General features: G+C 42.8%; 2 protein-coding genes across 2 annotated transcripts; both read left to right on the top strand.

Annotated features, from left to right (window-relative positions):
• Nucleotides 1-1,858: 1,858 nt before the first annotated feature.
• Nucleotides 1,859-7,515, top strand: FGG (fibrinogen gamma chain). Its single transcript, XM_027804508.2, has 10 exons — nt 1,859-2,002; nt 2,094-2,138; nt 2,570-2,753; nt 2,858-2,951; nt 3,972-4,102; nt 4,796-4,929; nt 5,063-5,247; nt 5,979-6,256; nt 6,602-6,771; nt 7,291-7,515. Exons 1-10 carry the CDS (start codon nt 1,928-1,930, stop codon nt 7,303-7,305), a joined length of 1,311 nt encoding a protein of 436 aa, XP_027660309.2. The 5' UTR covers nt 1,859-1,927; the 3' UTR covers nt 7,306-7,515.
• A 6,172-nt stretch (nt 7,516-13,687) lies between these two features.
• FGA (fibrinogen alpha chain) lies at nt 13,688-20,697 on the top strand. The gene is made up of 6 exons (XM_005438632.3): nt 13,688-13,845; nt 15,643-15,771; nt 16,842-17,025; nt 17,314-17,459; nt 18,418-19,471; nt 19,848-20,697. Exons 1-6 carry the CDS (start codon nt 13,795-13,797, stop codon nt 20,564-20,566), a joined length of 2,283 nt encoding a protein of 760 aa, XP_005438689.1. The 5' UTR covers nt 13,688-13,794; the 3' UTR covers nt 20,567-20,697.
• Nucleotides 20,698-22,777: the final 2,080 nt, after the last annotated feature.

Raw genomic sequence — 22,777 nt, 5'->3', positions numbered from 1 at the left:
CCATGTCATGACCTGCAGCCAACAAAGCAGCAAAGCAAGCTCCATGTGTGAGCCGCAGTGGCAAGGAGATTCGCTGGTAGTTTCCTGAGTCTATGTTAACAGTGCTAATGAAGCAATAACAGAAAACACAAGAGCAAGTAGACTTTTACTGAGCTTTATTTACTTTATTTTCACTCTTTAGGAAACAGAACTAACCATGTAGAAGGTGGAGCCATGTTCTATTTATATCAGTAAGGACAACAGAAGCACATTCTGCACATGATCCTTGAATGTAATTAATACCAGGTTTGGAAGGGCAAACTTCTAGCACCTGACATCCTTTGGAAAGGACTTTTGGCAGCCTGGCAGCTAACTCACTGGTCATCAGTACAGTTACTGGAAAGCTGGCTTTCCCATGAACAGTGCTTCAGCTTCACATAATGCCATAAATTTGATTTTTAGCATCATAAATGCTCAGACTTCCATCTGGCAATATGTGGCTGCATCGTCGGACATGATGGGAATCTGGTTGACCAGATGTGACCAGATGAAAAGAGAATATACAGGTCAGGGACTCTCCATGTTTCATGGCATAATTACAGAATCATAGAATCATTTAGGTTGGGAAAGACTTTTAAGGTCATCAAGGCCAGCTGTTAACCCAGGACAGCCAAGTTCACTGCTAAACCATGTCCCTAAGCATCACATTTATGCTTTTTTCAAACACTTCCAGGGACGGTGATTCCACCACATCCAGGGGCAGCCAGTTCCAGTACTTGACCACCCTTCCAATAAAGAAATTTTTCCTGATACCCGAACTAAATGTCCTCTGGTGCAACTTGAAACCATATATCTAATTTTGTAACAATCCAGCTCCTACAGAGTGCTTTTGCTATGAAGCAGACTTGAAACACTGATCCTGCTGGACGGAGGTGAAGTCGTTTGCCTGAAATCACAAAGCCAGTGACAGATCTAGCAATGAGCCTCGGCCCCTCTGTTCTTTTTATCATTTGGTCAAACGTGTATTGAAGTCAAAAGCTTCTTCAACAGTGTCTCACCACACCTGATACCGCACAGACAAAAAATCGGGCTTTCTCTGGAGAAGCCACAGCCTAAAGATCAGGTGCAGGGCATGAGTAGAAAGCTATTAAGGCTATACATACAGATAGCAAGCAGAAGCACATACCTAAAATAATTTGGCTGGGATAAAGCCGGTAGCAGAAGAGGAAGCGTGTCACTCATCTTGTGGGCATATTGAATAAGGCAGATATGACAGCCTTAGTTCTCCAGCTAGGAAACTTTGACCAAAGTCATTCAAATGGACTCCTTGAGCTGAAGGTTAGAGAAGATCCATGCTTTCATTGCCTGTGAGCAATACCACAGGCTTCTTTTCCAGATATGCCACTGCCCAACATAACTTCATACTTTTCTCTGCCTTACTTTTGTCATCTGCAGACTAGGGAAAATGATGATGGTTCTTTTTGCAAAGTACACTGAGATCTGTGGCAGGAAAGTGCTACGTAACTGCAAAATAATATTTATTGTTAGGGTATTGGTAGTTGTTACAGATAACTCAGATATAGCTATTGTGGCTTTTCCTTGGGCTGTTTGAGTGAAATGTCTGCCAGCCCCCGTTCCAAAGCTGTGTGTGAGTTTCCTTACACTCGTGCTGCTGGAAGCAGCACCTCCATGCCTTTGCTCACGCCCCTGCCTCCCAGGACCTCCTGGCTGGAGCAGAGATCAAGCGGCTAAGTGGGAAACAGGTTCTGAAAATGGGAAGAGAGGTGTGCAAATTCTGGGAATCCACCTCAACCCCTTACCCCACCTCTTCCCGCCACCTCCCAGTGCCCGCCCCCAGTTTCAGCCTCTTGCCTTAAACCGCAGCCGCCCAGTGCTGGGCTCAACATTTTCGGCTGCTGAGGGCACAGCTGCACCCGCTGGGACAGGCATGATGGTGCTGAGGTGGTGCAGCTGGGCTCCCCTGGGGCCTCTCCTCTCCCTCCTCTTTTCTACCAGCATGGCGGTGAGTGAATACACAGTGTTAGAAAACGTGTCGGCACCGAAAGTGCTATCAGAGAAAATTCACTGAAAATGGTCTTCTTTCTTCTCTTCAGTACATTGCTACCAGAGAAAACTGCTGCATATTAGATGAACGATTTGTAAGTACCTAAACCATTTTCTTTTATCTTAAGAGTCTAATTAAAGCTTTTCTACGCTGATCATTAACCACCAGTATCACTTGATCCTCATTGTTACTTTCCATACTGACTAAATATCCTGTCCTTCAACCCGTTATTTATTAATAGCGGTATACACTTGGTAAAAGCGTATGGGAGACTGCACTGCTGATGAAAGCGTATATACAGAAGATGTTCCGAGTAACAGCATGCACTGTTTTCTTGCTGTGTGTGCACACAGTGTGAAAGTAAACTGCCTCTGGAAATTCGAACACAGACGAAGCGGTGGATGCCTGCCCTTTTTCATCCACAATCGCTTATAGAAGTGGCACCTCAAAGTTCCCTGACCAAATATTCTGCTTGTCTTTATTTGCTCGTGAAACAATTGCTGATTATTATTCTTTCCTCTTTAGGGTAGCTACTGCCCAACAACCTGTGGCATTGCAGATTTCTTTAATAAATACCATCTCACTATGGATAATGAACTGAAGGAAATGGAGAGAATTTTACAGCAAGTTACTAACTCCACAGGAACAGTAGAACATCTGATTCAACACATCCAAAGCCTCTATCCTCCAGAGAAGCAGACACTACCAAGTAAGAATATAAAAACAAGTACACAACTGACAAATATAATTTATGTAGTTCTGTTTTTTAATTTGCCTAATTGCAATAATTTTATACCTTTGTCTGTTTTACAGATTCAATTGATGATTTCACTCAAAAGTCAAAGAAAATAATTGAAGAAATTATCAGATATGAAAACACTATTTTGTCTCATGAAAGTACTATACAGTAGGTATCTTCCACCTTTTATATCACTTGACAGTCCAAATTGTTTTCTTTCTGTGCTTTTATCAAGTGCAGCTAAGGCTCCCTCAGAAAGGTTTTTTGTGCTCATGTGGACCGTTGTGCCCACACTGTCATTAGTAGCTGCCTAGCAAGACACAGAAGGATCCTGAGGGCCTGATATTCATTCTCTGCTCATCTGCATAAGCCATTAGCTGTGCAGGAAGAGCAAGACAAGAATGTCAGGAAGCCTAGCAATATTTTTATTTATGCTTCTTTTTTTTTCTTTTTTTTTTTTTTCCTGTGCCAGTTACTCCTACAATTTTTTTCATGACTTTTGGAGATTTTATTTATATGAATTTGTGCTGTAAGGCAATGTGTGGAATATTTGTGCAGCCATCCACCCTGACTAAATTTGCTGCATCTATCCCTTAAAATCAGCTTAGTTACATTGATATAAGTAACTATAAACTCACTGGTAGCTTTTTGTAAATTGATGTTGAAAATAAAATTGAAAAGTTAATCGTTAACATTAGAAAATCGTTAACTTTCTAAATCTTAAGGGTATGTTTTTTGACCTGAATGTAGAAAAAATTCCACTTCTGTAACATTACATCAAAAACAATTTAAGCATTCTGCCACTTGCAGCAGTTTATTTACAGCATTTATGTTTTACACGTGCATCCATAATCAAAGAGGAGTAATTTATCATTTACTTTAAGAGAACAAAGAAAAACTTTCCATAGAGATAAATCCATACTGGTTTGAGTTTTGCTGATTAGAGTCAAGTCAAGTTTTGCATAAGGGTGTGCTTCCATATTTGGCTAGTCAAGTTTTGCATAAGGTTAAGCGTGTGCTTTCCTATTTTGACTAGTTTCCTCAACTTTAAACATCAGTGCTAATAGAGGCACAGCCCTTTACAGAGGTGTGTGTGGCAGCATGCTGCAGAGGTGAGGCATGTGTGCAGGGAAATGCATATTCAGGAACAGCTGGAACAACAAGCCATTTTTATGTCTCTCTGTCCAGACAGCTGACAGATACACATATATTGAACAGCAACAGGATCGCACAGCTGAAAGAGAAGATTGCCCAGCTGGAGTCACACTGTCAGGAGCCATGCAGAGACACAGCTGAAATACATGAGACAACTGGAAGAGGTGCAAAAAGTGCTTCTTGTATGGTGGAGGGTTAATTCAGTTACAAGTATCACCAGCTGGCATCACAGCAATGGGTTGTTTGTAATCTTACGGGCCGTAGCCGCCTGCAAAAATATAGTAGATTGCAAGTTGATGAATTGCAAGATGAAACCAGTGCCTTGATCACAGTAAGTACCGGGTAGAATGCTCTGCAAACAAGGCATTCAGATGGAACAGAAGTCTCACTTGCTCCTTTGGCCTTTTTGGCCAAAATATGATTATTGTTACAGCCAAATATTATTATGGCCAAAATGCATGATAAACACGAGGGACATGAGTTTCCACAGACTCAGCACAAACAGCAGATAACTCATTATCACATTTCTACTAAGTCATCTGAAAAAAAATTTAATTATCCCATTGGCTTCAAATGTGCTTTTTTGTTGCTGTAGAAATCAATGCGACAACTATATTTTACATTTTTGCTTAAAGTCTATGTGAGAACAGATTCTTCCTCATCTTACACAAGTCCTGTGACCTTCAGTAGTATTTTTTATAGCAATGACATTAAGATGTGCGGACTAAATAGCTAACTTTGCAACAGTGACATTTAGATGAATTGTGTTTCTTGCACTAAGAAAGTTACAATATCAAATAAATGTGAGGATAGCACTGTAGCTGGATAAAATAATCCTTTGGATATCTTTACTTCAGATTGTCAAGACATTGCAAATAAAGGTGCCAGAAAAAGTGGTCTTTACTTCATCAAGCCTCAAAGAGCCCAGGAGTCATTCCTCGTCTACTGTGAGATTGACTCATATGGCAACGGCTGGACAGTATTACAGAGGGTATGCCACTTATGTATTATTTCCATGAGCAAGCTTATTGCATCAGCACTGGTTTTTATTTACCTCCATAAAATACCTATCTTTTTGATTGAGGTTTTTGATTTTGGGTTTTTTCCCTTTTTTTTTTCCCCAGAGACTGGATGGGAGTGAGGACTTCAAGAAAAATTGGGTTCAGTACAAGGAAGGATTTGGGCATCTGTCTCCTGATGACACCACTGAATTCTGGCTGGGCAATGAGAAGATTCATTTGATAACTACGCAGTCCACTCTGCCATACACCTTACGAATAGAACTGGAGGACTGGAGTGGCAAAAAAGGGTATTTGCTCATAATGCTTCTGAAAGTGACAGCTCAAAACCTCTGCTCCCACTGCTGCATCAGTTTGTACATCATCTGAAAAAATGATGAGCCCTTAGACCTGCTAGCATGCACAGGACACTGCTTTGGCTCCTGAACTCACAGCTGTGGCAGCAGTGACTGTATGTGACTTGTTGCACTTGCGTGTCTGAAGGCCACGTGCTGGCAGCTCTAGTTTATTTGGCAGAAGGAATCTGTTTCTTCTCTTCACGTTTCTTCATATCTTATGCATCTTATGGACTAGATGATTATTGTAGGCCCCTTCCAACTGAACTATTCTATTCTATTCTTTCCTGTTCTATGTATTCCATTTTCCAGAAGGGCTTACTATCCTTGCTATTTCTTGAGACATCCACTCCTTCCTCCCACCCATGAAAGATTTCCTCATGACCTACATAAGCCTCAGCATTATGAACCTGGGAGATACACGTGTGTGTGTGTGTGTTTATATAATATAGATCTTTCCTACATCACTGAAGACCAGTAGTCAGAAAACACATCTGATACCGGAGCACAAAAGTTGGTTGGATATATGTCATATACTGAGGCACAATCCTGCAAAACCAATTCCTTTCCAAATGCTAGGATGCCATCAATGCCTTTTCTGCGGTTTGAACTCCTATGAATTTTTCATTTCATGCATGTACGGGGAATACAGCATGCTCACATTCACCATTCTCCTTTGTTAACAGCACTGCTGACTACGCCGTATTCAAAGTGGGAAGTGAAGAAGACAAGTATCGACTGACTTATGCCTACTTTATTGGTGGTGAAGCTGGGGATGCCTTTGATGGCTTTGCTTTTGGAGATGATGCAAGTGACAAATCTTTAACCTCTCATAACGGCATGCGGTTCAGCACCTATGATGATGACAATGATAAGTTTGAGGGCAACTGTGCTGAGGAAGATGGGTCTGGATGGTGGATGAATAGATGTCATGCTGGCCACCTCAATGGCAAATACTATATAGGTAAAGTATCTTCTAAATACCTATAACCCAGGACACTGTTTCAGTGACAAAGAGGAATGGGCCACTTTCATTATGTTTTGCCATCTGGATTTCTCAAAGCTGGCATAGCCCATTCTTTGCAATAACTGTTAACACCAGCAGTAGGAACTAGTGGCCACTCGCCAGCCCAAATTGGGAGAATCAGTCCTGGTCCTGAGAGAGGCAACCTAAGGGAAGAAGAGTAGTGAATGTGGCCTGTTAGTATGCCCAGGAATGCCATGGAGGTGTTACTACCAAAAAAATCTATGGGCACGTTAACTGTTGTAGAAAGCAACTAACTGTTTTGCTCCAAATGATATTTTTTAGGTGGTGTGTACACATCGAAAGAGGCTGGTCCAGCTGGATATGACAATGGCATCACCTGGGTAACCTGGCGTGACCGGTGGTACTCCATGAAGAAAACTGCAATGAAAATCATCCCATTCAACAGACTGTTAGTGGATGGACAGCAACACAACTTAGGCAGTGCCAAACAGGTTCGACCACAGGGCCAAGGAGATATTTAAAATGACAACAGAACATAGTTACAGTTTCAAACACTGAGCATGGACACCTGAAATGTTCAGCCCATTGCACCTTAGAGAAGTTGACTTTGTCTACCATATTTGTATTTTGTACATAATATTACAATTTTTACATTACAATTTTTGGGGGTATTTTTTTTTAATTTACATTACAATTAAATTACAAAAAATAAAATTGTAATTACAAAAATCGTAAAAAATTACAAAAAAAGAGAAAACAACAAAAAAAAGAAATATTTGTACTTTGATTTTAGTATACCTTCCCATTACTGTTTCTTTTAACAGATAGAAAAATGGATAGTCTCGTGATCAGAAATAATCCCTTGCCCTCATGTATTTTAAATGCTACATTTTTAATTGCCAACTAGTATAACTATGTATGAACACTATCAACATGTCATCGTAGCCTTATGTTCTTCTTTCTTTAGAAGTACATTATGCTAGTAATGCTTTCTTTTTTTTCTGTTGTAGGTTGGAGACTCGTAGAGGGAGAATTTCACAAAGACTGGTCTGAACAGAGAAAACACATCTTTTATCTCTTAAGACACCAAACTTACCTAAGGTTACACAGTTCAGTTTTGACTATAAAACGCCGTTGACTGTAAAATGCCCAAGCTTGAGCAGTGCTTACCTCTGTACATGGGTTGGTTTTTTTTCTGTACAAATTCCCAATAAATTTTTGATTATTACAAAAACTCTGAACTTGTTATCTGTGCTCTGCTGTTGGCCAAACCAAGCAAAATAAACTTTGTGATGATTGGAAGGTTACTCTGACCAAACTTTTTTGATTCAGTCATTCCTGAATTGCGTGCCAGTAGTTTCTGCTCTTCATTTAGAGGCGAGTGTTGGAGCTATTTGTCCATAGAATGTGGCTTGTTTCCAAAAGTTTCATTTTGTTTTCTGATGAAATTGCTTTGTGACATAGATCAAAATACATAGCAACTTGAAAGAGGCCTAGATTACTGCTGAAGGCTACTTAACTGAACTTACCAAAAAGTAACGAATACATTTTGTATCAGAATGCATTAGGAAGTATACTGTCAATGACCAAGAACAGATATTTTACTCCAGAGCATGTATATTAACAAGTTTTTCAAATACTACTCAAAATAAAAGTTTAATTTGCTATGTAGCACGTAGTATTGCACTGTACAGCCATTATTCTTGAATATCTCCTTTTTATTAATAAATATTTAAAAATTAATCTAATGTATCTAGTGCCATTATCCAACCAAAGACGTTAAAATTTGTAGCAGAAATTAATTGTATTATACTTGCGTTTTCTTTTTTCTAGATCTGGTAATAGTTTTCTAAGTGATCCACATAAGAAAACTCACAGCACAGATCAAGAACAGCAAAGTCTGTGATACTGTTTGAATATACTTACCCAGAATATCTGATGAGTGCATTTGAGGAGTGCATTAGCAAATCAGATTAGATTTGTGGATAAATTCCTCAACAAAAAAATACACTCAGAGCTACAATAGATATCTATATATCTATATCAACTTGATATATTAAGAACTGAAATATGAAGTGTATCCTGGTCTTTATTTCTACTAGCAAGAGGCCAGAAGTTCACCTGGTATCTGAATAGCACATTTGAATGCTTCGTTTTAAGGACAGGGAGACATTACACTAATTAAACAGATCTCAAGGGTGGTTTATGCCGCCTCAACACTTTTCCAGCTTTGGTGCCCAGGTCCCCAGTGCCGCTGCTGCTCAGCCTTTTCGCCTGCATCTGAGTCTCCACAGCATGATAAGCTGCTGTCCCCCTGTCTTTTTTACTGAAGTTGCTTTGACTTAGTTCAAGTTCTACCCATGGGCCAAAATCTAAGAGGAAGGAGTAGGTAAGAAGGAGCCCTCATTAGCATAGGGTCAGCATGGGGTTAACGAGCTTTTGAGTTGAGGGACAACCCCTCCACACCACTAAACCAGCATATGCGCGTGGCCCTGTTGCACCCATGCAACCAGCCATGCTGTGGGGCTCACCACCAGCCTTGACACCCCGTTTCTTGCCGAGCAGAGCAGTTTTCTTGAATGCTTTGTGTCATGAGGCCTGTCCTGTGGTTCCTTGTAGCTGAAGCAGTATTTCTAGAGAGGGCTGAGGGTTGGCCAAGTTCAGTCTGATCCTGGTTCTGCAAGCAGCCACTTGAGTGGCATTGGCCAAGTCCCTTCCACTTTCTGTTTTCAGTTTATCCCACCTACGACATGACTTTAAGGTTGTTACTATTTGTAAGTTTGCAACATGGAATTAAAAAAGTATTCCTTTCCCCTCTGTCACTTTGACCTCTGTATCCACACTTCGCTAGGTCTGCACTATCATTTGCCTCTCCTGGTCTAGGTTTTGGCTGCAATGATTTCTTTGACGACAGTCTGGTGTAAATACACATGTTCGACTAGTGGGAACTGGCATTTTATGTGTTGCTCACCAGAGCTAAGACCGGCTTATTCTTCCGGTCGGTTTCTTCATTGGTGTCCTAAGTTTTTACAAATAATTTTAACCTCTTTGAAGAGGACCGTTTGCTCTGGGTGGTCAGGAGGGTCGCAGCTGTTGAATCCAAGAAGCTTGATTTTTTCAAAGAAGCCCTGTGCCAGAGTTCATCAGGCAGTCTGCAGGATCCCAGCCTGCAGTTACATGCCCTGGGCCCTGAAAGAAGGACTGGCAAGACTCATGCCTTTCAGAGCTCCTTTCTACTGTTTCCAACCCTCTAACTGTCAGAAAGAGGCCTGAGAAGATCTCCTGTTTTGCCTGACTCATAGAGAGAGAATGATACTCTCAGTAGTATTTTTTGCAAGCAAATACATTGCGATTTGACTTAATGCCCCTATTTTGTATACTGAGAGGTCATATTTCTCTTTTCTGAGTTAGTCTTTATCGTACATGACTGTCAGACCGCAGCCTACAGTGGAAGTTGTCTGTATTTAGGCAAGCCTGTCCCCTTCTGAGTTTATAAAATTTTGTTATAGGATTTGGTGGCTGCAATGAGTTTTGCGTTTCTTCCACACCTTGTGCTTGCAGTCACTCTTCCAAAGACCCCTGTAGCACAGAACAGAGGATTTGGGAACAGCAATATTTTTTTCTTTTGCATGCTCACCCCAAAGCAGGAAAAAAACCCACCCAAACCCAAACAGAAAATGTGGACAAGGAAGGGATAGAGGTAGGAAAAGGCAAACGAGGTGGACGGAATGGAGGCCTTGCTGGGTCCCTCAGTCCCTGGGACATTGCATGGGGAAAATGTGGCACCAGATGCTGGGACTGGCTCATAATGAACTCTTTTAAGAGTTGAGTAGTCCAAGGAGTATATGAAGAGAAAGTGGAGCTGAGAGCTGGATCTGAAGGAGAATGGGGTCTAAGAGAAGGTATCCAGAGGAGGGACATGAATGAGCAGGTAAGAGGAGGACAAGGCACTGCTTGGAAACTGGTTGTGGAGACAGGTGGTAGGACAGGGGACGGGGGCAGTGCTGGCTCACATCTAGGGCACACAACCCAGAGATAATTCCCAGACTCCCTGACTATGACTGTGGCAACCTGCCAAGAGCAGAGCAGCCGAAGTAGTGAACTGCACTTCTGTCCTTCGATCATGAATTAAAGTTAAATCCAAAGTTTATCTAGCTCTTGGCCTTTAGCCTTTCAAACAAACACAGGGAGAAGCGACTGTATGATTGCAACATGAAAGCAAAGGTACAGGCTGAAGGTCAGACCCCACATTCAGTCCTCAACTGGAAAGCCTGAGGAGCTCCTCCTTCACCTCAGCTTCACCCAGCGACGCCCTTCGCATGAAGCTGGAAACCCCGGAGCTTCACTAGCGTTTATGATCAGCTATCAGGTTTTTCCAGTCCTTCTAGCTTTGGTGGCCGAGTTTAGTTGGACCAGAGCTTAAATTTTCTGCGTTTGAAGGTCACCAGAGAGCTGCGCTCTCCACTGGGGTCAGAGGAGGCCTGGCACATGCTACTGCCGTGTCCAGTGTTACCCTGGCAGCCGGTACCTGGGACATCACCTAGCAAATTGTCTCACCCTTTGTTAGCATGGCTGAAAAGACAGAAATTCTGTCTTTTCAGAAAAAGAAGAAAAATAAAAAAATAATTTAAAAAAAATGCCTGATGTGCTCTTGATTTTTAAGGCCTATTGAATTGCAAAAATAATGTTCAGAGATCACTGAAGATCACAAAATCAAGCGCTTACAAAATGAGAAAAGCCAGAACTAAGGTGACATGTACATCCCATCTGAATTATGAAGGATGCTTGAGTTGTTTCATAGCTTGTAATGCATGTAGTGAGTAAGACCAGGTGGGGCACAGTTGTCCTTTACTTACAGCTGACACCCTGCAGAAGGAGGTACTATTCCTGCCCTCACCACCCGAGCAGGTTCCTGTGGGACCAGAGGCAAAACTCTTCGATGTCTCAGAGCTGGCTGCTGGATGTTCCCCCTGAGCCACATTGCAGACACGGAGCTACAGCTGCCATCAGTGGGATCTGCATGGATGGTGTGCTCGGAAGACTCCGACTCTCCAAATGGATCCCAAAAATTTATAACTACTTTTTGACTTAACCTTCTCTCCTGGCTTCTGCAGCTGTGTAGAGGGGAAAGGCATGCCCAGGGAATGAACGCTTGTAAAGCACTGGGGTAGCGGAGTGATGAGCACCATAGGAAAATTCTTGAAGCTTTAAACAGTCTGCAAAGCATCACCATAGAATAGAAAGAGCTGGGCAGCTACTTGCTTGCAGAGCACCATCCATGTTTTCTGTGAAGAGGAAGAGGTTCAGTGGAAGAAACATCACACATGATCCTGCAGTGAAGCAGAGATGAGCGTACGCACAAGGACAGCATATGTAGGTTGTACCTGCGATCCTTGTGTTCCTGACCATGGAGGTCCTAAGGCTATAATCTCTCAGCAGAGTTTTGTATCCCTTGTGGAGGCTAAATTAGAGCTTGCTGGTTTGAGTGGGAGACTCTCCATAGACCCCAGCTTCACTTTAGATGAAGCTCATTTTACTCTGTTCTGTAAAATAATTAATCCTAACGCTGCAAGACTTCCTCTTATTGTGGTCCTTCTGTCCTGTAACCATTTTATTGTCCTCTGAGCTTTTTATAATTCTTTCACAGAACTGCTGCAACAGAGTGAACAAAACTGTGTAGGACTTGGAGTGGGGAAGCATCGCCAGTCTGGCCGCTGCTCAGGTTAGCAGCTGAGCATTTTGGTGTGTAGGTGTATTGATTATCTGCTTTGAGTTCAGGAGCTGCCTTATGGACATTTATCAACCAAAGAACACAGCCATGGCTGGCTGATCCTCAAACTGAGCGAAGGTAACATGCGGTCTGTTTGGACATCTGTTGCTGAAGTTCGTTGGGCTGTCTTGCTGCTGAAACCTGAAAACCTTTGTTACATCATAGTATTACTGGCACTGCACGGGATTCAGCAGAAGACTTACAAAGCAGTTGCAGGGAATTGAAATAAACAAAACATCTTGTTTCAGAATGTGCACAGAGAAGACTAAGCCTTAAACACAACAGAAGCCCTTTGTCATGCAAAACCAGATCCTTGGTGTAGGTGTTGAGCACTGCAGCACCATCTTATTGAGCTCTTCTCCTGGAGGATATGAGGTAGTGATATTGGTATAAGTTAAGTTAGGTTTCAGAGGGCTTTCCTAGATAAGAGAAGCATGAAATGCAAGGCCAAAATTGGGAGGAAACAAAGGGTCCCGGCCAACTGCAGTGAGCTTTACATGGGGAGGGTTCAAGCCTCCTGAAGGCAGAAACCAGTAGAAAAATCAGAGGAAAGGAGGATAAGCCAAAACCTGGAATGGCTTGGAATGGAATGAATGGCTGCTGGAATGGATCCAAAGCTAAAATCAGCTATTTTGATTTAAATATGTTGTACAAACTTAAACATGTTCCTCCAAAGGAGACTGTGATAAGATGTTACAACCTGTAGATGATGAAGAGTTTTGTGAATGTCACGTGCTTTGAGAAAGCCAAGAAAGAATTTTGTTCTTTCAACTGATTAGGCCCACATTTGCTCTAGCAGAGGTTCTCTTGCTCGTTCCTGCTCACTGCGGTGGCAACTTCTAAGATGGGCAGCACCTCTCAAGTGTGACAGCCGTGTACACCACTTCCCACTACCAGTAAGGCTGGTTGTAGAGCTCGCAGCAGCAGCATGGTACCGTCGATTGCCACACACAAACTATACACATTACACAAACATTTAAGGAGATGTGACTCCTTAGGAAGTTTTAATTATGCTTAACATCTGCTCTGGGACATCTTCATGTACCACTCTACTGTGCTTTTCATAAATATCTGTTCATTCCAAACATCCTACTTGATAAAAAATTATAACATTTGTGTGAGAGACAGCATAATGTTGAACACATCATGTGTTATACCAATACCAGTAATGTAAAAACTGATGTAAACTGGGTTCTGCACTCCTCAGGAATTAATTTTGGTTGATGACCACATAGTCACAGATAGACTGTATCAACTTTTCTTAGACTAGTATCTGCTTTGAAAAGGCCAGTGAATTTCACAGCAATGGAACAGTCACACAGCAAGGGCAAACAAATTACTTCCTTTTTCAAAAATCAGCTCTTTGGTGGTGCCCGTCACACAGAGTGTGTGTCTTCCAGCAGGTAAGCATTGCTGGATCCAACTAGGTCCTGCATACATCTTAGGTGAACATCCAGTTACAAGAAACTAAGCTTTAGACAGATTTTTTTTCCTGGAATACATGGTGTTGCCCACATGTTGGTGTTGTGCAAACTTATCTGGAGCAAATAACATCAGAAACTTGTGTAAGAGGCCTTAAGTAATCACCTAAGCGGGGGGGTCGGCGGGGCACCTGGCATGTTTTGTCTCCAAACAGAAGGGAGCATAATGATTAATCACAGCTTTGCATGAAGGTTTAAATTGCACGAAATGAACAGGGAAGAGCATCCTTTCAGTCAGAGTTCTGCTTGCTCTCCTCCTGAAGATGATATCAATGAGGATCCTCTGTGTCTTGCTGTGCCTCCACTTACCCTGGGTATGAGTTTGCTTACTTGATTCTTTTCGTATCTTTCTGTTTTGAATAGTGAGCGTTTATTTAATGTTCATTCATTAGACAGATACATTTTGGCTGTCACCTAGCTCATAAAATTCAATGCACCCACATATGCACAAGCTTACTGTAACTGCTTCACTGCTGGACTCTCGTCAGTAGTTCTTGAGTATCCAGCTCTCTTCCAGCTCTCTAGTTTTGCTTAATTTGGTTTTTCTGAATCTGCCTAACTTCAGGAACAGCAAAGCACATACATTAACATGAATTCATAAATTCGTCGGTGTTGCTGTAAGTCTTAAACCTAACAGACTGGATGCTAGTGGCCCCAGCCAGTCAGGAATTTCCATGTTTATTAAGGTGAATTTCACTCTCTGTTGGATGGTGCTTCAGCAGGCTTTTCCACCTACAAATGACACACAATACATTCATTATAAAATACACATTAAAACCCAACAATTCCTGTGGCAGAAACATCAGGTTAAACTAGAGCTAAGTAAGAAAAAAAAATTTCAATAAGGAAAGAGATAGACTTGATTTTCAACTATGCTAACATAACCTTGCTGTTTTCTCATTGAGGTCTCAGGCCATAATCTTATGTTAGATTCTTTATGTTTCTCTTTTGACTTTTTTTTTTTTTTTTTTTGAGGAATGTGCATGTTTAACAAACCACAGAAATTCTAGGAAGCAGATGGGACAAAACAGAAGCAGTCGTATTGGAGCTGTCAATGCTGAAAGGGCACAGACCACATAAAATCAAAGTTTTTATTTGCTGCTTTTAAGAGGCACTTGGGCCAGATCTTCAGGATGCATCAAACCAGCGTGAATCTGCTGATTTTAATAATGACTTTCCAGTTCTCTGGGGCTGAGATTCTGGCCCTGGAGGCTAGAATTAGGAAAGATTTATCTTCCTTGGAAGTAATAATTGAACATAATAATCATAATAAGTAAATATTAATTATTAATATTTTCAAGCATGAATTATGCTGCTTGAAAAGAACATCAAGTGTGCAGAGGAATCCATTCAGACCAAATTACATCTCTAGCCATAAAACAGGGCTTTCTTTTATGAAAAAAGAATTGTTTTCCAATCTTTTACTAAGTGATTCTTAGGTTTGAAGAAAAACTCAGTATATTTATTTCTTTTCTTTCCATTAGCACCATGGAATCCATCCATCACTGACATTACTATTGTACTACAGTGTTGTTAGCTTTCTTGCTCTTTATGCCAGGTGAAACAGTGCTACAAGCTTACAGTTAGCAACTGGGATTAAAATCAAAGACACTCACGGGAAAACTCTCTTCATATGTATCTTTAAGCCAGTTTTGTGTAGACTGAAGGTGGCAGAATGAAAACAGAAATTTGGAAATATTGAGGCAAATGGAAATAGAACATAGGATTTTTTAAGTATTTGTTTTAACTTAACCAGCTACAATCTAATTTCAAGTTAATTTTGTATGTGTACGCAGAACACAAGACTTCTGTGGAATGATATTATCATAATATATCCTGAGCATCACCAGCTCCCTACATAGCAACATTAATTTTAAGAGATGGAAGACTTTGTTCTGACAAAACAACAACAACAAAATAATCATATCTTAGAAGAAATGTCAGGAATAAAATCCCTGTACTGTTGGGTGTGCTGCTTTCCAGATGGCTGCAATTGCCACATGTCACCTATGCCACCGAGGGCTGGAGGACAGCAGCATTATGTTGCTGTTCTCTCGGCAGCTGTTTCGTTAATCTTGGCTTTGCTTTTTTCTCTTTTTTCCTCCTGGCAGGCACAAGGTGGAGAGACTGACTTTGAAAAGGAGGGTGCAGGAGTGCGTGGTCCCAGGATTGTGGAGCACATGGCCCAGTCCACGTGCCAGTATGAGAAGAACTGGCCCATCTGTGCAGATGATGACTGGGTGAGCGATGAGCTCTGGGGGCAAAAGTAGGGTGCCCACAGACCCCAGACGGACCGCTATGATGGGTGCCATGCAGCCAGCACGTGGCTGGGATGTATGTCTGAAGGAGGACGGGGGATGCTTCATGTTGGGGCAGGCTGGAGAGAGCTCCTGCAGGAAAGAAAGAAAGAAAGTGAGAAATGAGGAGAAAGAAAGAGAGAGAAGAAGTTTGCAGGGGTGCAGAATCAGATGAGAAAGTAAGCCTGGAAAAGAAAGATGAAATAAAAGAAGGCTTTACCTAGAAAAAAATAAGACAGGTTTCTTTTCAGAATTCTGATATTGCCACTTTTGGAGTTGGTAAGAGAAAGGCACCAGAAAGAAAGATGTGTGACAAAGAAAAATAACTAGGAATAACTTACACTTCACAAGTTACTGCTTAGGAAGGCAGATGGCAAAATGTTCAGTAACCATTTCATAATGATCGACGGAATGTCTTTGTGTATAAACTGTTAAAGTTCTCTCTCTCTTGCATCTCAGCCCACCTCTATGCTACAGTTATTTGATGAAGTCTTGGCAAAGAGTTTTAGTCTGTAAGAACATTAAGTTTTTCTGCGGAAAATGTTACTTAAATAAGTTTGCCTCTAATATCCTTGCTCAAACTGGACAACCGAATTCTCCTTACAGCAGCCCTTTGGGAAATATATATATATATATATATATATATATATATATGTCTTATTTCACCCCTGAGGAACAGAGGAGGTGGAAAATTAAGGGTTTACTTGTTCCTCATGCCCCACTTTTGGCAGGTTTCTGAGGATGCACTTCACTGATTCCATCACACCACCGGTGCCAGAGGCATACGAGGTAAAGGATGAGCCCCCCGGTCACTTGCTCTAAGTCACACAAGTCCTTTGCAAGGTCACTGGATGAATAGGACAGGACACCTAAAGAGAACTTGTGGAATCTTGCCCTGATTTTTTTTTTTTAATGTGTTTTCAGTGTTAGCCAAAAGTGCTGGCAAACATAATGTTAGAAAAATGTTTACTCGTGAAGATTTTAAGACAATTATTTCCCTCTTCCAATTTTAGGGTACCAAATGTCCTTCAGGCTGCAGGATGCAAGGACTAATTGATGAAACGGACCAGGATTATAGTCACAGAATAGACAAAATCAAGAAGCTGCTAGCAGAAAGTCAAAACAACTACAAAAAATCCAATCGGATAATTGTGGAAACCATAAATGTACTAAAACCAAACCTGGACAGTGCTCAGCGTAAGTATCTCACATGCAGTTTTATTATCCCTTGCTGAATTATTGGGGGTTTTTTAGTGCATAAGCAATATGTAGTGAAAATATAAGCTGCGCTGGACCTTATTATCAAAAGCCAGCATAAACATAGTAATGCAAGACTCTTAACAGCTAACTAATGAAAACTAATGTAATGTTAACCTGCTCGGTGCTATGAGAATTACTGTTTTAATTACATGTTTTAAAATATGCTACTCTTTTAGGAAAGGAAACCACATGTACATAGCTGACTGTGAGGCATTTCTGTTTCAGAGACTGATGAGAATTATGGTCACGTGTCAGGAGAACTGAGGCGGAGAATTGTGACATTGAAGCAGAGAGTTGTCACTCAAGTAAACAGAATTAAAGCTCTGCAGAACAGCATCCAGGAACAGGTGACAGAGATGAAGCGCTTGGAGGTAGGTGGCTGCTACGTAATTTCTATTCCTTCCAGTGCTTAGCTACAGGAGGGTCTATCCATCACACCGTATGTGGCGAGCAGTGCTCTTTCTGGAAGACAACATGATGCAGCTCTCACAGGATCTGACTTGCCAAGGCAAATCCCCGAACAAGTTGCTTTCTGTGCAGCTTGGTTTTCTGCTCCTGCTGCATGGGAACCAACATGAGCTCAGGAGGACTCCTGGTCCCACCTGCGGCTTCTGCTCTGAGACAGGCAGCAAGGATATTATATATTGGTTATATACAACTGGCTCTGTGAGGTGTGTCTGCTCCTGTAAGGAGCTGCTGAGCAGCTGGGATGAGGGGGATGTGCCCTGTCCTTCCCCAGTGCTGCCCACAGCCCATGCTGGCATTAGAGCCCATGTTCCCTGGTTGCAGCCAGTTCTGACAGTAATGCGAGGAGAAGTCCTGGCTCAAACAGTGGTTTTGCTCAAAAGCCAATTTGGATCCCTGGATCAGAGACCCAGCTTTTGGATCATTTGAGAAAACAGCGGTAACCCCAGGATGGGAAGCCTCACAGCAGGGCCATAACAGGCTCTGGGACAAGCCCAGTGTCCTCCCCTCTCCCTGAAGGACCTGTTTCTGCCCTGGTCCCCAGGGAGCGTGCCCAGTTCTGCAGCACTCCCTCCAAACCCAGAGGTCATCCCTATGCCCTGAAAATAGAGGGAGCAGAGATTGGGAACATGTCCTAACGTACTTCTCCGTGGAGCTCATGTGCACTGCGCTATTGCACTTGTCTATTTACAGTGGAAATAAACCCAGGGTTGATTTCAAAACTGAGCTTTAGAAAAACTCAGCTGTAGGCGGGAGGTACCAGGGCAGCTCCCACCTTTCCCTAGCCCACTTAAAGGTATGATATCTTTGCTTGAGAAAGTCACGAAAGCTCCCTAACCGAATTATTTTTCTCCATTTGTGTAGGTGGACATTGATATTAAGATACGAGCTTGCAAAGGAACCTGTGCTAAAAGTTTTGGTTACCAGGTGGACAAGGAAAGCTATGACAACATCCAGAAGCAGCTTACCCAAGCCAACTCCATCGACTTGCACCCAGAGCTTCAAACCACCACCTTAAGCACACTGAAAATGAGGCCACTTAAGGACTCAAATGTTCCTGAGCATTTTAAGCATAAGCCTCTGCCAGAAATGCAAGCTCTGAACATAATTAATAACATCAAGCAGATGCAGGTGGTATTAGAAAGACCAGAAACAGACACAAACCCTCCCCGAGGTGACAGCTTGTATCACGTGGCAGAATCGAGGGGGGATGGACCTGCATACACCAGCAAATTAGTTATTCCTGCTCATGGGAGAGAAACCCTTAGTCTGGGAGACAAAACCTCCTCCCCTGTCCGTAGATGCACCAAAACTACCACCACAAAATATGTCAGTGGCCCTGATGGCCCTAGGGAAGAAGTAGTTGAAAAGGTGGTTTCTTCTGATGGCTCAGACTGCTCCCATTTCCCAGGAACAGGAACTGTTGGTGGGACAGGTGACTCACACAAGCTAGAGAGGTTATTCCCTGAGCTAGAGTCGTTTTTTACCCCTGACTCTCCATCCACTGCTAGTAGGCACTTTGGTGGATCTAGCAGCATTTCAACTAGCAGCCACTTAACTGGCACAGGCACTAGCCACTCAAGTACTGGGGTATCCAGTCATTCAGGGACTTATGGGGGGAAAGGCAAATTTACAGACTTAGGAGAGGATGAAGAAGATGACTTTGGAGGACTTCACCTTCAGCCATCTGGATTCCCATCTGGCAGTGCAAGTCACTCCAAGACCGTAGTGACCAGCGCCTCTTCTAGTTTCAACAAGGGAGGCTCCACTTTCGAAACCAAATCACTAAAGACCCGTGAAATAACTGAGCAGCTAGGTGGGGTGCAACATGATCAGAGTGCAGAGGACACCCCAGACTTTCAGGCACGCAGCTTCCGACCGTCAGGATCGAAGCGAAGGACAGCCAGTGCTGGGAAAGGTACACGGGCATCACAGAAGTAGTTATTGAGGTAGTGGAGCCAAACTCCATCCATAACCAAACTGACACATTGGGTTTAGATACTGCAGTACAACAATGATGATAAAATGCAAGCACTGTGTGTTTGTGGCCACCTTGGAAATCAAAAGGAAAATATTTCATTAATAGTTGGGTATTACATAGGCGGTTCACGATTTAAGAAGTACGTAAAGTTTTATTTTCTGAATTCTTTTTAATGTTGCCTGTCACTATACCTAGTGTAGTCCAAGACATGTTTAACAATTTCCCTCAGAGCTATTGGTACTTGGATTCCTCTGAACCTTTTATTAAAATTTGCTGATAACTCCTGTCAAACCAGATCAACTTTTTTTTTTAGACTGTGATGATATCCGCCAGAAACACACTTTTGGTGCCAAAAGTGGCATTTTCAAAATCAAGCCAGCGGGATCCAATAAGGTTTTGTCAGTTTATTGCGACCAAGAAACCACTTTGGGAGGATGGCTATTGATCCAACAGAGAATGGATGGATCAGTGAATTTTAACCGGACCTGGCAAGACTACAAGAGAGGTTTCGGCAGCGTGGATGGCAGAGGGCGAGGAGAGTTCTGGCTGGGCAATGAAAACATACACTTGTTGACTCAGAACAACACTCTTCTTCGGGTAGAGTTAGAGGACTGGGATGGAAAAGCTGCGTATGCGGAGTATATCGTACAGGTAGGGTCTGAAGCAGAAGGGTACACCCTTGCCGTGTCCTCCTATGAGGGAACCGCTGGGGATGCTCTGATCGCTGGCTGGCTGGAGGAGGGCACCGAATACACATCCCATGCCCAGATGCAGTTCAGCACCTTTGACCGCGACCAGGACCGCTGGGAGGAGAGCTGTGCAGAGATGTACGGGGGTGGCTGGTGGTACAACAGCTGCCAGGCGGCCAACCTCAATGGCATTTACTATTTGGGGGGCCACTATGACCCCAGGTACAACGTTCCTTATGAGATTGAAAATGGCGTGGTCTGGCTGCCATTTAGAGCCTCTGACTATTCCCTTAAAAATGTTAGAATGAAAATCAGACCCGTAGAAAGGCAGGCTTTTAATTAATATGTTACAACTACAAGTTGAAAAGTTTTTTTTATATGTGTGTGTGCATCATGTACCTTTACTCTGGGAATTTGAAGGCAACTGGACACATCTATGGCTTAAAAATAAACACTGATTAATTATCAACAAAACAGTCCTTTCATTTTATTTATAACTAATGTTTTCAAAGAAATACTGATTTTGAAACTCTTTTTCTATGAACTTGGTCTATGTCTGTGACTATGTCTATGTCTTTGGCAGCTCACACCTTGACTGGAGATAAAAATATTTATAATTTGAAGTATTTACTTTGTTTAAGAGTGTTAAAGAAGTAAAAGAATTTAGAAGTTCAACACTAACTCCTGCCTCCACTAACATGAACTGTGAAAGTCTGAGTTCAACAGTGACGCTTCTGAGTCATCTCCTCTCATCTCCATTTGCAGGCGAGCACAGGGAGTCAGTTCTCAGGCAGAGCCGCGGGTGGTTTGGGGTCTCACTTTTGCTGCACACTTACTATGGGGTACCCTTTGATAAATGATGCACGCATTTTAGGACTGACTTTTAAAGGTCTCCTAAGCTTTGATATTACAAATGTGGAGGTAGACCTTCTATCCCATTGATGAATTCGAAAGTAGTTGACCATGCATATTATAGCTTCAAAATAAGACAGTTCATGACAACTCATCAAAATATAACTTCAAAAACAGGCTATTTTTTTCTAGTACCAACTAAAAGGTTATGACTGTAACCAGCGCAAGCAAGATGAGGAGCACCTGGATGGCTACAGTATGTATTTCCTTGGTTTAGAGCGTTTCTCTGCACAAGTGTCAAGCAAGGATCCTGCAACTCAGGTGTTTAAACCAGCAACTTGCTGACGGTGTACAGAAGAATATTTTAGCAAAAAAGCTGGCTGCATGGAAAAACATTTATATTGGTTACACAAGAATATACTGTATTTACCTTTATACCTTATGAGACAAAAATCACACAAGTAGTTACTCTGTTTAATATTTCTGTGGTTTGACTGAAAAACAAGCAGAAGCAAACTTCCTTGCCTCCAATCTCACTGTCCAGCATGTTGCAAACCATTTAACAATATCACCAAATACTGGCAAAACAGCTCACTTTTAGCCTTTTATTAGTGCTTCTCAAACACAGCTACTATTTAACTTTTTTGGAGAGTTTGTTGAAGAGCAAAGACATCTTTACAGCCATGTGCAGAGAAGTGACTCTGCTTTTGGAAAAGGGGCTTCTGCTTTACGCTTAGTGGTTTTGTTCCCAAGCCTCAGTAGAAGCCTGCCTGTGGGGATGCTGAACATTTGCGCTCATGTAGTAAGATGCTGCCATGGTGTCTCCTCCTTGTCCTCCTGGGGTCCACAGGTAAAATCAACACAAGAGTTTTCATAGAATCACAGAACGTTCAGGGTTGGAAGGGTCCTCTGGAGATCACCTGGTCCATCCCCCAGCTAAAGCAGGTTCACCCAGAGCAGGTTGCACTGAATTGTGTCCAGGTGGGTTTTGAATGTCTCCAGAGAAGGAGACTCCACAGCCTCCCTGGGCAGCCTGTCCCAGTGCTCTGTCACCTTCAAGTAGAGACATTCTTCCTCATGTTCAGATGGAACTTTTTGTGCTGCATTTTGTGCCCGTTGCCCCTTGTCCTGTTGCTGGGCACCTCTGAAAAGAGCCTGGCCCCGTCCTCTCGACACTCGCCCTTAAGGTATGTGTAGACACCAATGAGATCCCTCTCAGCCTTCTCCAGGCTGAGCAGGCCCAGCTCCCTCAGCCCTTCCCCATAAGGGGGATGCCCCGGTCCCCTCATCGCCCTCGCAGCCTCCGCTGGGCCCTCTCCAGCAGTTCCCTGTCTCTCTTACTGGACCCAGTACTCCAGGTGTGGCCTCACCAGGGCAGAGCAGAGGGGCAGGACAACCTCCCTCAACCTGCTGGCCACACTCCTCCTAATGCACCCCAGGATGCCACTGGCCCCTTGGCCACCAGGGCACCCTGCTGGCTCACGGGCAACTTGCTGCCCACCAGAACTCCCAGGTCCTTCTCCACAGAGCTGCCCCCCAGCAGGTCAGCCCCAGCCTGTACTGGTGCAGGTTTCAGATGGGACCCATCTACCACTAGCGATCTGGGCACCTCGCTTTCGGGAGGAAGGCTGCTCCCACTGAGAGGTGCTTGATCCTGCTACCAGTGTTGAGAAGTCCTGTCTTTGGGACAACCCTTGCTCCT

The sequence above is a fragment of the Falco cherrug genome, chromosome 1 (assembly GCF_023634085.1).
Source record: "Falco cherrug isolate bFalChe1 chromosome 1, bFalChe1.pri, whole genome shotgun sequence".
Lineage (NCBI taxonomy): Eukaryota > Metazoa > Chordata > Aves > Falconiformes > Falconidae > Falco > Falco cherrug.
This window is presented reverse-complemented; position numbering and strand designations above follow the sequence as displayed.